The following is a 15,346-nucleotide window of genomic DNA, read 5'->3' on the forward strand; positions in this document are numbered from 1 at the left end:
CCTCCTCGTTGCCTGTTTCATACCTTTCCGAAGTTCTCTGGCGTTAATATGACTGTTAAGAAGATTTCTCTGCTCATGTCTTCCCTGATTCCAGGCCCTGCCAATTTTCCTTTCACCTTATTGTGAGCCTTCTCTAACTGTTCTTTGCTAGTGGTCATTTTTCCACCCACGTCTTACATGTTGTTTCAGGGGGGTTGGGTTAGGGAGCAGGGCATCTTCCGTGCAGCCAGTTTGCCTGGATCACTCCCCTCCTGTGGTCTCACTTTCCACGTCTATATTGCACACGTTTAGATCTTCTTTTCCGACCTGTATCCCCTCCCTGGGCATCTGACAGCTTCATCTCGGTGCCCCATAGGAGCTTTGACCTCATCATGTCCAAAACCAATTATCCTTTCCCTCAAACCAATTCTTTTTCGTATTTTTCCTCAGCCAAAACCGGAGGACTTGAACTGACTGAATACTAATTAGGTAGGATTTTTTTCCTTCATAATTCGAAGCTGATTGTGAGAAAACATTGCTACTGAGGAATAAGTGGACTGAAAAATAGCCATATCTTTTCATATAGTTTTATTTGATACTGTTAACATCCAATTTGATTTTACTCTTAAATTGTATTCAGAATATATAGATGAAATCATTCCAAGTTGTTTTTTCTTATGCCAACCAGATCCTCCAAATGTATACATTATTGGAAACCTGCCTTTTAATGTATCAACTCCACTGATTATCAAGTGGCTGGAAAATGTTTCTCATAGAAATGGACCTTTTGCTTACGGCAGAACCCAGATGACGTTGACTTTTCAAAAGGAAGTGGCAGAGGTAAGCCTTAACTTTTTCTGGCTATCTTAACACACGATCAAATTCCCAAACAAAACAAAAAGAATGTGATAATCAGCTTGGAGCTGGGAAAGGGAAAGGGTTGGGTGTCTCACTATTCAGTATACAGGCTTTGACTTAGCTGTTCCTGCTGGCCATTCCCGGGGCTGGAGTTAGCCTATCTAGAAAATACACCTGCAGGGCAGGCGAGAGCAGTTTTTGAAAGGCAGGGGTTTAAGGAGGGGTCTGCAGACCACAAGTGTTTGTTTTCTTTTTGAATTTTATTATGACATATAAATACGGAAGAGCATATAATGTCTATGCATGACTTTGTATATGGATGGCTTAATAAAATGAAGCCCTGAATCCCTACCACCCAAGTCAAGTTAGTGATTAAATTACCAGCATCTTTGATGCCCTCTTGTGTGCCTCATTCTGATTGCATCTCCTGTCCCACCAGCTACCAAGATAATCTATACTATGAGTTTGCAGTTTATTATTCCGAGTGGTTTATTACATATTCTTATCTGTATAACTAATATACTATAGTTTTGTCCGTTTTTGAACTTTGTACAAATGGGTTCATACAAGATGTATTCTTTTTATTCGCTCATGTTGCTCATAGCTGTAGTTTATTTGTACAGCTTTTTACTGCCCGCTCTTTGACTATGGATTTATCTGTCCACTTCCCTGTTTGGGGACCCTGAATGAGTTTCAGCGTTTCGTTATTACAAACAAAACAGTCACGAACATTCTTACATTTACGTCAGCTGGCGCCCAGGACTTCTCTAGGGTACACACCTGAAGGTGGCAGTGCTGGATCGTAAGGTCTGCAAGTCGTCCCCCTGGCTGGGTAACACTAAACTGTTCCTCTGAAGTCATTGTGCATGTTTGGATTCCCACCACCAGTGTGTGTGCATTCGTTTTGCTCCATAGCCTTGCCAGTGCTTGTTATTGCTAGACTTGTACGTTTTTGTTCATCTGAAAAGGATGGTGCGTTAATTTTGTCTTTTGCTGATTTTAATGAAACTGAGCATCATTTTACGTGTTTATTGGCCTTTATTTTTCTTTGTCAAGTGCTTGCTTTTGCCCATATTTCTGTTGGGTTGCCTGTTCTTTCCTCATGGATTTGGAGCAGTTCTTACATATTCTTCATACTAGCTATTATTATTAGTTAAATGTGTCACAGACTTCTTCCACTATTGCCTTATAGTGTCCTTTGAAGAGCAGATGTTTCTAGTTTTAAATTTATGGTTAGTGCTTTTCATGTCTTGTTGAAGAACTTCTTTTATATCCTGAGATCATGAAGATATTCTTCTGTGTTATCTTCTAGAAGCATTATTTTACTTTTTACATTTATATCTATAATCCACTTGAGATTGATTTTCGTGTGTGGTTGAAGTAGAAGTCAATTTTACTATTTTTAACATATGCTTCCAATCAAACTAGCACCATTTATTGAGAAGTCTGCCCTTCACTGACCTCTAACAACACCTCTGACATCGTGACAGGGGCCAGTATAAGCACTGGTCTGGTTAGACACAAGAAAAATGTGAAATCGAGGAAACAGAAGGCCCAATTCAGGAGACAGAGGAGGGAATCTTCGGGAAGAACATTTAATTTGCATCAGAGCAGATGAATAATTTGATAAAATACCTATCATGTTTGTGTATACTGAGAGAAGACTTCTACAAGCTGGGGAGAGTTTAGGATTGAATAGTGATAAATAAATAGAAAATTATACACACTAGGGATTGAAGTAAATAAAAGCATTATTAGAAAGAGAAATTTAAAAAATATTATTTGGAGATACACAATTGTTTATTTTGGAAGCCTAAGGGAAAAAAGAGACCTGTGTAAAAATAACCATGAAACTTGGCTGAGAGTCTCAAAAGATTACTGAGATAAATCAAGAGAAATATTATAGCCCTAGAAGGAAAAATTATTTTTGTAAAGATGCTTATTTTTTCCAAATTAAGGTTTTCAATAACCTTAAAATGTTGTGCAGTTCCAGGTATTATCTTGAGGAATAGACCTGCAAAAATGGATAAGAAATTTTGAAAAAGAAGAGATATGAGAGAAGACTTGCCTATCATATGTTTAAATGTACAGTGGAGCTCTAATAATCAAAGCACTATGAGCTGGCACAAGATAGATCAGTGGCTAGATTAGAAGACCCAGAACGAGACCAGAACTTGGTGTTTACATATTAACAATCAGACCATAAATCAGCAGACAAAAAAGAATTCTTGAGCAAGTGCATGGATATTTGGTTAACTCTTATGAAAAAAATTTAGTAATTCACTGTTTATAAAACAATTCCAGTAACTGCCTTCAAATTTACCACAAATTTTCTGCAGTTTCTAATCCTTTATTTATTTTACTCTATTTTTCATTTTAGGTATTATATTTTTATCTCTAAAAGTTCCATTTGCATCTTATTATATCTTCCCTTTCTCTCCTTGTGTTCATGCTTTCCTTGGCATCTTTATGAATATGTATAATATTTGTAATAGCTGTTTTAAGATCTCTACCTACTGATTTCATTACATCTGAAATCAACTGTTTTACCAGTTGATTTCCTCCCCCACTCCTTTGCTTTGGGTCCCATTTTCCTGCTGCTTTGCAAGCCTGGTAATTTTTGACAAAATGCTGGGTACTGTGAGGTTTCTGTTTCTGTCTTTTTCAGTGTGGTTGAGGGCCAGCTTTTGTTGTATTGGGTTGAGTGGTGGGTTTTGTTCTGGCACATAGATAAGTTATTTGCAGTTTGGTTTGAGATTTGTTTTTGAGCTTTGTGATGATGGGTCCAGTGCAGCCTTTAATCTGGAGCTAAGTCGTACTACTGAGTCATGATGTTCCTAAGGACTCCATCCAGCTCCCTGAGTATTTAAAAGGCTCTCGACTTCAGTTGTTGGGGGTGCGAACTATTTCCAGCCCTGTGTGAGCTTCGTTTGCCCTATAGCTTTCCAGTGGTACTTTCTTCTGTCTCCCAGCCTTCCAAGCCTTGAGGAGTTAACCTCATACCCTTGGAGATCAGCACTCAGCCAGAGACTTAAAGGAGCACATCTCAGGAGCCCTGGCTCCTTCCTCTATCCACCTCCCCTCCCTGCCACCTCTCCCCACTGTGTCCCCACATCTCCAGTAGTCTGCCCTGCAAATCCTGGCTATTTCCAGCGCCCAGAACTTCATCCTCTGTCTCTTCAAGTCCAGGAGACCCCTTGGCCTCTGTTTGTGTTCCTCCTCCCTGTGCCGCAGCCTGAGAATGGCCTCCAGGCTGTCAGCTGTGCAGTCGTAAGGCTTCCCTTCTTTGCCTTCTGTCTGTGACCACAGCCCCACACTGCCTGTTGTCCGGTTGATGAAAACTGTTGTTCCGTAGCTTTTAGTCAGCTTCATAGTTGTTGCTGTAAAAACAAACAAAAAGCCACCTTTATAGCAGCGTTCCCTTTGAGAATAGACTGTATAACTACACTAGTTCAACCCTTTAGATATCTTCCTCTCCAATAATTTACGAATGTATCATCAGAGTTTTATTTCTTAGATCCATCCCTCTCTCTTTACCCATGTTCCCTTTCAGAGTTACGGTTTTCAAAGGAGCCGATTTTGCCCCACCCACCACTCAGGGACATTTTTGGTTGTCACAACTCAGGGGTGCTTCTGGCATCTAGTGGATAGAGGTTAGGGATGCTGGTAAATGTCCTTCAGTGCACAGGACGGTCAAGGACGGGCCCCCACAACAGAGAATTACTCAGCATTAACCAGCCACAAATGTCAATAACTGTGCCAAAGTTGAGAAACTTTGTTTTAGAGTGTTTGTCCATAAAATCCATCACAAAAATGTAAGACCCTTTTGTGTTTGTTATAGACTCTCAGATGACATCCTCACTCCCAAGGTCCTAGTCATTTCCTTCCCCGAATCTGTTAATTCTCCTCTGTTGGTTTGAATTGAGGTCTTGCTAATAGTTCTCTTTGTTAGTTTTCTCAACTTTTGAATTTATCCTTGGATTTTTTTTCCTCAGCTGACATGGTTATTACGGTATTTCTATTTTTCAATAACACAATAGAGATGCAAAATACTGTGTACTCTAATTCTTTGGGGGGAAAGAGCAAAAGAACAGAAGCTGAAGAGGTGGGTAACATTTTCAGTGAGTCAGTGTCGAATGTGGTTGTTAATAATAGTGTTGCTTTCTCTTCACCATGTGTAATTATTTTTCTTCAACAAAAAGTTGATTTTAGTTAAATTTTAGTATAAATATTGAGGAGAGTTATATATTGAGTCTATAGTTTACAGAATGCTTTAAAAGTGTGGATAACACTGGTCCTCTGATTTTCACATTTTACGAGTGAAAGTTTCAGTAGAAGAATATACAGCATTTTCTTACATACTCTGTTCTTGACACTGTCATAATTGTAATTTTGTATTTTAGCCGCAGAAAGCAATTTTAAACATTTGCTTTGCTCAGCTTTGTGAATTACAGAACAGAAATAAATGAGCATGGTCCTCTTATTCCTTCCTCCCTGAGAAGACAGGGTATAAATGTAAGAATTCAGCTCATAACACATTAAGGGGCATATCGACAGTTTAAAGTTACAGCTCATAAAACAGAACCAGACTGTGTAGCAATAAATGAGACCTTAACAAACCTCACCTGACCTCATTTTATAGATGATGAAACTGAGGCTCAGAGTGCTTTGATGTCTTCCATAGGTCGTGGAGCTGGTCACAGGGGAAGCTGAACTTGAACGCAGGTCCTGCATTTTCTGCTAAAGTCATGATGTTCAGGTTCTTCGTGTGACTGGCCCTCTGGTCTTTTCTTTCTGGGTCCAGCATCAGCCTCTTCATCTCCTGCCATCTCCAGGGGACCCTGGCAGGGAGGCAGTCACATCTCCATTAATTATTTAGATCTCATTGTTCCTGATGTTTGGCTCTGGAGCTTCTCAAGTATAAGCCTAATTTTTCTACTTAAAATTATTTTAGATGAATAAGGGAAAAAAATAACACTGTCCTGGCGAATTCTTTGACCTTTGTTTTCTTACACTCGATCAGAATGTCTTTAAAAAGCTCAAGAGTTAGAGGTTTCCTTTTACTGAAAAATTTCCTGGTTTGGTTCCCTGGCTTTTTGCTTTTAAAATCATCTATCTTGTAGTAGAGTTTGAATTTTAATAGCTTTACCTGTAAGATATCTATCAAAGAAGTATCAATTCATGTTTGAATGGTTGAGTAACCATTTAACTCTCATGCTAGCTTTTAATGAAGTCTTTTGCAGAGCTTTCTGGTCTGTGATTTGAATTTTTCCTCAGTATGTTAGGGACAGGTATGTGTACTGCTTTCTTCTAAGTTATAAGATATGATTCACGTATTTTCATCTTCACAGCCTGTGTGTATTCGCTGCAAGGATTGGATGGGTTACATTAATGGGTTCAGGACACCCCTTCACCAGGCAGAACTGGATACATGGCACTCTAAGTGAAATATACTTAAATGTGTCTTCATTTCAAACTAGCTTACCCTCCACCCTCCACTCCTCCCTGGTTTGCTCTTTGGTTAAAGTGATTTTTAAGTTGCCTTCATTTCATCAATGGGAACACACCTTTCAGATGTAAAAGTAAAACACTAGAAGAAAATCCAGGATAAAATAATTTTTTAAATCTGAGCATTTCTTTTGGTTTACGTTTTCATTTTGTGGAGTATGTTCATGCTAGATTTGAGCTTTTGCACAACTGCTTTGAATTATGCCAGTTTATACAGTGCATTTTAAAAATTTGAATCTTAATGCCAGTGGTAAAATTAAGCTCCTTTTTTTGTTTATGAAGAACTAGAAATATTTTTGATCATTTCATCCATAATCTTATTCTTGTTTTATTGACATACAGTCAGTTACAATGTGTCAATTCCTGGCGTACAGCACAATGTTCCAATCATGTATATACATATATTCGTTTTCATATAAGCTTATTCTTGAGCTCAAATCTATACTTCCATTATTTGTCTTTGTTTTTGATATTTACAGTTCTAGGTTTTACATTTTAGTAAGGAAGAACTTATTTTGTCATATATACTGTAGCAACTCATCACTTGTCTTGAACTCAACTTCCCCATAATTGCAACTGTCCAAACACAGACAACAGCCAGGTGATTTAAAATAAAAAGGGATGAGATGAGGGATGGCTTCTGAGTAACAAAATAGATGCCCACAGGAAATTTTCTCAGCATCCCAGATTAAAACCTGTTTTTAAATCTTAAGGCAAAGCTTTTACAAGCCACATTACGTGGTTTTCATGCTCACAGCTGGTTAGAAGCAGCAAAGTAAAAGGGACTATTAGAGGCTGACACATGACAGTGAAGCAGAAAAGAGAACACCCAGCACAGTAAGTGTAGCTCACAAAGCGCTCTGTCTCTGGCTGTTGGGTGGTAAGGCACACCGCTGGCTTACCTAGCCCAGGATTATTCGAGCCATCATCGGTATTTGTCATGTTGACTCTGTATCATTCCAAAGAGGTTTAGAAGGTCCAGTGAGCCCTAAGAACACAGATAAGCAGGATACATTTTAGAAAAACAAGTATGCCTAATTTCTTTTATCCACCATTCAGCTTTGTTCAATCTTATTGCCGTATTTTTTCATATCTTCTTAAGAAATACTATAAGTATGTTTGGAGCCGTCTTCTATCCTCTTTCTTTCCCTCCTATGAATTGAACTGTCTTAGAATCGATATTCATTATTCCCATAAGCATGTTTTGCTTGCTTTGCAGATGTAGATACATAAATAGATACACATACAGCGTAAACAGTAAGAAATAAATGATCTTTTGAAGGTTTTATATAAATGGAGTCATACTGTAACGGATTTTCTGCCACTTAATTATTGGGATTTATGTTGGTAACTCTTGTTATTCATTATTTAGTATTCCATTGTCAAAACTGTTTAATTATTCATCCACTTATTGATGGGCCTTTATGTTTCTCCACTGTTTTTGGATACTACATACAATGTTGCAGTGAGTATTCTTATACATACCTCCTTGTGAAGTATAGAAATCTCTCTCTGGGATGTAGTCACAAAGGTAGGCTTAAAGGATCATAAGCGTTTACTCAACTTTAGCTTTTCTGTATGTATTGCCAGATTGTGGTCCAAAGTGCCTGTACCAAAGTCCCCTCTCACAGGTAGGGTATGAGAGTTCCTGTTGCTCTGTGTATTCACCGATACTAGGTTCTGTCAGGTTCTTTTTCTGTTGTTAAAATTTTGTTCATTTCATGAATATGAAGTTGTATCTCATATGGTTTTAATTTGCATGTCCCTAATTGGTAATTTAGTTGAGCATAGTTTATGGTTATGGTTCATTTGGGGTGCTCTCACCATATTTCTCATCGTATTTTCTGTTTGTCTTTTGATTATTGATCTGTAGGAGTTCCTTCTATATTCTGAACACTAATCCTTTGTCAGATTTAAGTTTCAAATACTTTCTCTCAGTCTGTGACTTATCTTTATAGTGTTTTTATTATAAAGTAGCTCTTAATTTAAATAGAACAAAATATATCAATCTTTTCTTTTATGGCTTTTGCTCTTGCATTATTAAGAAATTCTTCCCTCCTGTGGGGAAACATAGATATTTACTTATAAAAATTTAAAAGTTTTACTTTTCACTTACTGTTGATTCACTTGGAATGTGTTTCTGGCTATGGTCACGACGGGTACCTGCATTTTCCTCCTTGTAAATGCCTGCTTATACCAATATCACTGATCCATTTTTTTTCCCATTAGCAGTTGCTACATCACATCTGTCACATTTCAGGTATATGTCACATTTCACACGTGCTTGAGTTTGAGGTTTTTGTTCCATTGGTCTATTTGTGTATGTAACAGTACCATACTGCCTTAATTTTGGCACCTGGCAAGGTGAATCACCCCCACCTCATCTCCACCCAGCACCCCCCCCCCCAAACTGTTGATGTTTTTCAGGAGTGTCCTGGCTACTCTGGGTCCTTTGCTTTTTCATATAAAATGTATATGAAATTTAATTTAAAATTCTTGTAAAAAATCTTTTTGGGGTATTGATTGAAATTGTATTTATAAGTTAATTTGAATATACCTAACTTTAAAATAAAAATGTTTGTGTGCTTAAAAAAAAATCCTAGTTTTTTGTTTTTTGGGTTTTTTTTGTAAAAATCAGTTGTCAAAAACAGCCAGTTCTCCAAGAGTTCTAAATATTTAAGATTTTATTACACTTAAATAAAGAAAAGCACATCATTAAAACTGTTCATTAAGATATTGAGGTGGTTCATAAAATTACGGAAGCATCTTCAGTTCTTCACTATTCTTGTTAATTTCTTCACTTACCAAATATTTGTTGATTACTTGTTTTATACAGTATCTTCTACATAATTTAACAGTGGTTTGAAAATCCCAACAGCCAGTGGTAGGGAAATTTTCTTGTTTGATTTTTTTTTGAGTGCATTGTATATGATACAGTTCACACTTGTTAAATGTACCTGAGGTGGTATTGGAGGGAAGTGTTTCCCCTGTTGGCTGTGTATCATGTCAGATAGGATATGCTTTTTAAATGTTCATCAGAAAATCCTGGTGTTCGTAGATCATGGAGTGTTGGTGCCATTTGGTTTGATGAGACCGATTTAAGTATTTGCTAAAATTCCTTTTTGTCCTGCAGAGACTTACAGCCACTACAGGAAGCAAACAGCGAAGTCGCCTTTCCATTATGGCCCAGTACCTCTGTGACGTTCAACACATCTTGACAATCCCAGGTCGGGCTTTTATCCCCAAACCAGAGGTGAGTTTCTGTTTATTTGTTTTAGTACACCAAAATTAGGATTTTAAATGTAATCTTTGCTCCTGAAAGGATGTATCAGAGGAATTTGATCTTTATTTATATCCAAACTGTACATAACTTTTTCTTCCTCTCCTAAATAAGAACCATAAAAATCAGAATATGAATAGTTAGTTCTTATTCTAATTTTTCTTCCCCTGAAATAGAATGACCAAATGCCTTTGCTTATCCATGTTGCCCTTGTGGTGGTGTTATTACCATTATTATTATTATCCCCTTTACCCTTAAAAGTATCCCAGTGTAGAAGAAAAGTTGTGTGGTCAGCCAGTCCTCAAGAAAAGAAATCAATATTTTTTTGTGATTTCTGACAGAGACTTCTAACTAAAGTTACATCGAACATTATTTATTTATTTTTATTGAAATATATTTGACATATATAACATTGTATAAATTTAAGGTGAACAACTTGTATATTTGATACATTTATATATTGTAATATAATTGCCCTTGTAGCAATAATTAGCACCTCTATCATATTACATAATTATTATTTCTTTTTAGTAGTTGAAATAATTTAGTTATAGTCTTTTACAAATTTGATGATTATAATACAATATTATTGTCTATGTTCCCTGTACAGTGCATTATATCTTGGGTTCATTTACTACCCATTGTAAGTTTGTGCTTTTTAAACAGCTTCCATCCTGTCTCCCTATCCTCTGGTAACCACCATTTTACAAGTCTTACTTTTTAAAATTCCACATACAGATGATACCATATAGTACCTGTCTTCCTCTGTCTCAGTTATCTCACTTAGCATAATGTGCTCAAGGTCTGTCCATGTTGTCACAACGTCAGGGTGTCCTCCTTTCTCATGGCTGAGTAACATTCCATTGTGTGTATGTCCCACATTTTCTTTACCCACATTTATCTATCAATGGACATTTAGGTGGTTTCCATATCTGGCTATTGTAAATAATGCTGCAGTGAACGTGGACGTGCATGTATCTTTTTGAGTTAGTGTTTAATTTTCTTCAGACAAATACCAAGAAGTCGAATTGCTGGATCACATGATAGACCTAATTTTTAATTTTTTGAGGAAGCTCCATACCGCTTTCCACAGTGGCTACACCAATTTTACAGTCCCACCAACAGTGCGCAAGAGTTCCTTTTCTCCCCGTCCTCACCAGCACTTAGGTCTTCTTGATGGTGACCACTGCAATAGGTGTGAGGTGGCATCTCGTTGTTTCTCATTACCTTTTTCCTGATGATGGCTGATGTTGAGCATTTTGTCAGGTACCTTTTGGCCATTTCGATGTCATCTTTGGAAAAATGTCTTTTTAGTTTTCATGTCCATTTTTTAATCGGATTATTTGGGGGTTTTATGTGGGGTTTTTTTGTTTTTGTCATTATTGAGTAGTATGAGTTCTTTGTGTACTTCAAGTATTTTTCTTATCTAATGTATAATTTGTAAAAATTTGCTCTCATTCTGTAAGTTGTCTTTTCACTTTGTAAGTTGTTACTTTTGCTGTGAAGTAGTTTTAGGTTTGTAGCCCCATTTGTTGATTTTTGCTTTTGTCCTTTGTGCTTGTGTTGTCACGTTCAAAAAATCATTGCCAGGACCAACGTTGAAGAGTTTATTCCCTACTTTTCTTTTCTAAGAGTTGTATAGTATCAGCTGTCATGTGTAAGTGTTTAATCTATTTCCAATTAATTTTTCTGGGTGGTGTAAGAAGGGTCCACTTGTATTGCTCTGCATGTGTTTATCCAGTTTTCCCAGCACCATTTATTGAAAAAACTGTCCTTTCCCCGTTAAGTACTCTTGGCTCCCTTGTCAAATGTTAGTTGACCATATAAGTAAGGGTTTAATTCTGGGCTCTCTATCCTGTTCCATTGGTCCATGTGTCTGTTTTTGTGCCGGTAACATGCTGCTTTTATTACTGTAGCTTTGTGGTGTAGTTTGAAATCAGGAAGTGTGATACCTGTAGCTTTGTTCTTTTTCCTCAGAACTGTTTTGGCTGTTCAGGGATTTTTGTGGTCCATACAAATTTTTGAATTCTTTTTTCTATTTCTTTGAAGAATGCCATTGGTATTTTGATGAGGATTGCACTGAATCTATAGCTGGCTTTGGGTAGTACAGACATTGTAACAATATTAATTCTTCAATTCCGTGAACACAGGATATTTTTCCCTTGGTGTCTTCTTCAGTTTCTTTTCAGAAAAGTCTTGTAGTTTCACTGTACAGATCTTTCACCTCCTTAGTCAAGTTTATGCCTAAGTATTTTATTGTTTTTGATGCTATTGTAAATGGATAATTTTTTTTTTCTTTTTCGAATGTTTCATTCTAAGTGTATAAAAATGCAGTTGATTTCTGTTTGCTGATTTTGTATTCTCCAACTTTACTAAAATTGTTGATTACTTACAACAGTTTTTTTGGTTGATCCTTTGGGATTTTCTATATACAGAATCATATCATCTGCAAGTAGTGACAGTTTTACTCCTTTCCCAATTTGGATGCCTTTTGTGTGTGTGTGTCTTGCCTGATGACTCTAGCTAGGACTTCCAGTACTCTATTAAACAAGAGTGGTGATAGTGGGCATCCTTGTCTTGTTTGTGATCTTAGAGGAAAAGCTTTGTTTTTTTTCCATTTGAGGATAATGTTAGCTGTGAGTTTGTCATATATGGTCTTTATTATGTGGAACTATGTTCCTTCTGTGCCCAATCTACTGAATGTTTTTATCATGAAAGGGATGTTGTATTTTGTCGCATGCTTTCTCTGCATCTTACGAGATGACCATGTGATATTTAGCTTTCATTTTATTAATGTGATGTATTAAGTTGATTGATTTGCATATGTTGAACCATCCTTACATCCCAGGGATAAATCCCGCTTGGTCATGCTGTATAATGTTCACACCATGGTATATAATTTTTACAGCTTTTTATGTGTTGTTGAATTTGGCTTGCTAATATTTTGTTGAGAATTTTTGCATCTATATTCATTAGGGATATTGGTCTATAGTTTCCTTCTTATATCCTTATCTGGCTTTGGTTTTCAGTGTAATACTGACCTCATAGAATTAATTTGGTAGTATTCCCTCCTCCTCAGTTTTTGGAAGGAATTTGGAAAGGATTGCTGTTAATTCTTCTTTGAGTGTTTGATAGAATTTTCTAGTGAAACTGTCTGGTCCCAGGGTTTGCTGTGTTGGGAGATTTTTGATTACTTGCTGCAACATCTTTGTTCGCTATTGGTCTGTTCAGATTTTTTACTTCTTCCTGATGCAGTCTTGGTAGTTTGTGTGTGTGTAGAAATGTACTCTTCTTGGTTATCAAATTTGTTGGCATATAATTATTCACAATAGTCTCTCATGGTCCTATGTATCTCTGTAGTCTCAGTTGTAATGTCTCCTTTTTCATTTCTGATTATTTTTATTTGAGTCTTTTTTTCTTAGTCTGGCTAAAGATTTGTCAATTTTGTTTATGTTTTCAGAGAACCAGCTTTCAGTTCTGTTGATTCTTTCTCTTGTTTTTCTGGTCTCCATTTCATTTATTTCCACTCTAATCTTTATTATTTTCCTTCTTCTGCTAACTCTATTCTTTTTCTAATTCCTTGAGGTATAAGGTTAGGTTGTTTGTTTGAGATCTAATTTCTCAATATATGCATTTGTTGCTATAAACTTTGTTCTCAGAACTACTTCTGCTGTATTCCATAGGTTTTAACATGTTGTATTTCCATTTTCATTTGTCATTTAAGATGATTTATTTCCCTTTTGATTTCTTCTTTGACCCATTGGTTGTTCAGAAGTGTGTTGTTTAGTTTCCACATATTTTTAGATTTTCCAGCTTTTCTCGTGTTTATTTCTACCATTTCTCCCTTTGGTTTGGTATCAATCTTTGATTTTCTGAGATTTTCTTTTGAGCCCTGTCATATGATCTATATGAGAAAATGTTCCATGTGCACTCGAGAAGAATGCATATTCTGCTGCTTTTGTAAGGAATGTCCTGTGTATGTATGTGAAGTCCATTTGTTCTAGAGTATGGTTTAATTCCAACATTTCCTTGCTGAATTTTTGTCTGGATGATCTATCCATTGCTGACAGTGGCATATTGAAGTCCCTTACTATTATTACATTGTTGTCTATTTCTCCCTTTGGATGTGTTAGTATTTGCTTAATATATTTCATTGCTCCAATGTTGGGTGTATATATATATGCATATACATATACATATATATATATATATGTTATATCTTCAAGCTGTATTGACACTTTTATCATTATATAGTGACGTTTATTGTCTCTCGTTACTGTTTTTTGTCTTTAAGTCAATTCTGTCTGATACAAGTATGGCTATACCTGCTTTCTTTTGGCTTCCGCTTGCATAGAATAGCTTCTTCCATTCCTTCACTTAGATCTTACGTGTGTCCTTAAAGCTGAAATGAGCTTCCTGAGGACAGCATATTGTTGGGTTTTGTTTTTTATTCTTCCAGTCGCTTTTGATTGGTGAATTCAGCCCATTCATATTTAGAGTGATTGTTGACATTGAAGGATTGACTACCGCCACCTTTGCATTTGCCTTCTGCTTGTTTTGTATCACCATTGTTTCTCCCCTTTGTTTCTCTTTACCTTTCTAATGTTGTGGATTTCCATGCTCATTTGCTCAGTCTTCCCTTTTTTGTCTTTCATGACTCTACTGCAGAGTTTGGCTTGTGGTTACCATGTGGCTTTCATAAAACATCTCAGAAGGAAAATAGTTCTTTTTATGCTGATAGCACCTTATCTTTATTTGCCTATAAAGTTTCCACCCTTCCACTCCTCCTGTTTTATATCTTTGATATCACAGTGTTTATCTTTTGTATGCTATGAATTCGCTGAGAAATTATAATAGCTATAGTTATTTTTAATGCTATTTCTCCTTAAACCTTTTTTGCTATAAATAAGGGGTTAACATACCATTGTAATATAAAGTTTTCTAATTCTGACTTTTTCTTTTTACCTTTGCTAGAGCATTATGTACTTCCATTTGCTTTTATGTCACTAATTAGTGTCTTTTTTATTTCAGCTTGAAGAATTCCTTTCAGCATTTCTTGCAAGGCAGGTCTAGTGGTGGTGAACTCCCTCATTTTTGTCTAGAAAAGCATTTATTTCTCCATCATACTTGAATGATAACTTTGCCAGACAAAGTGTTTGTAGCTGGCTGTTTTTATCTTTCAACACTTTGAATATGTTATTCCACTCTCCTGACCTGTAGTGTTTCTGCTGAGAAATCTGATAGCCTAGGGGAGGTTCCTTTGTAGGTTACTTTTTTTTCCCTCCTGGCTGACTTTAGAATTCTTTCTCTCATTGCTTTTTGATAGTTTCATCATAATGTATTTTGGATGAGGTCTTTGTGCATTGAGATACCAGGGTATTCTGTTAGCTTCTTGGACACTTATGCCCAATTCCTTCCCCAGGTCTGAGAAGTTCTCAACAATTATTTCTCTAAATAAAGTCTCTGCTCTCTTCCCCTTTAGCCCAATTATTCTTGTATTTTTCTTACCATATTTGATAGCTCTCCTAGGATTTCTTCCCTTTTTAAAACTCTTCGTTCTCACTCCTGAGTCATTTCTAAATACCTGTCTTCCAAGCTGCTAATTCTTCCTTCTATCTGATCTGCCCTGTTTCCTAAGCTCTCTAATACACTCTTCATCCCATTTGCTGAATTCTTCAGCTCCAGAATTTGATTCTTCTTTAAAATTTCAATCTCTTTAGT

General features: G+C 36.5%; 1 protein-coding gene across 1 annotated transcript in view; it reads left to right on the forward strand.

The window, feature by feature from the left end:
* Positions 1 to 15,346, forward strand: part of TFB1M (transcription factor B1, mitochondrial) — a 57,820-nt gene that overhangs the window by 16,684 nt on the left and 25,790 nt on the right. The window contains exons 4-5 of the mRNA XM_010965739.3: positions 668 to 819; positions 9,479 to 9,598. Of these exons, the coding sequence (XP_010964041.2) occupies positions 668 to 819; positions 9,479 to 9,598 (272 nt within the window). The remainder of the gene's footprint in view (positions 1 to 667; positions 820 to 9,478; positions 9,599 to 15,346) is intronic.

The sequence above is a fragment of the Camelus bactrianus genome, chromosome 8 (assembly GCF_048773025.1).
Source record: "Camelus bactrianus isolate YW-2024 breed Bactrian camel chromosome 8, ASM4877302v1, whole genome shotgun sequence".
Taxonomy (NCBI): domain Eukaryota; kingdom Metazoa; phylum Chordata; class Mammalia; order Artiodactyla; family Camelidae; genus Camelus; species Camelus bactrianus.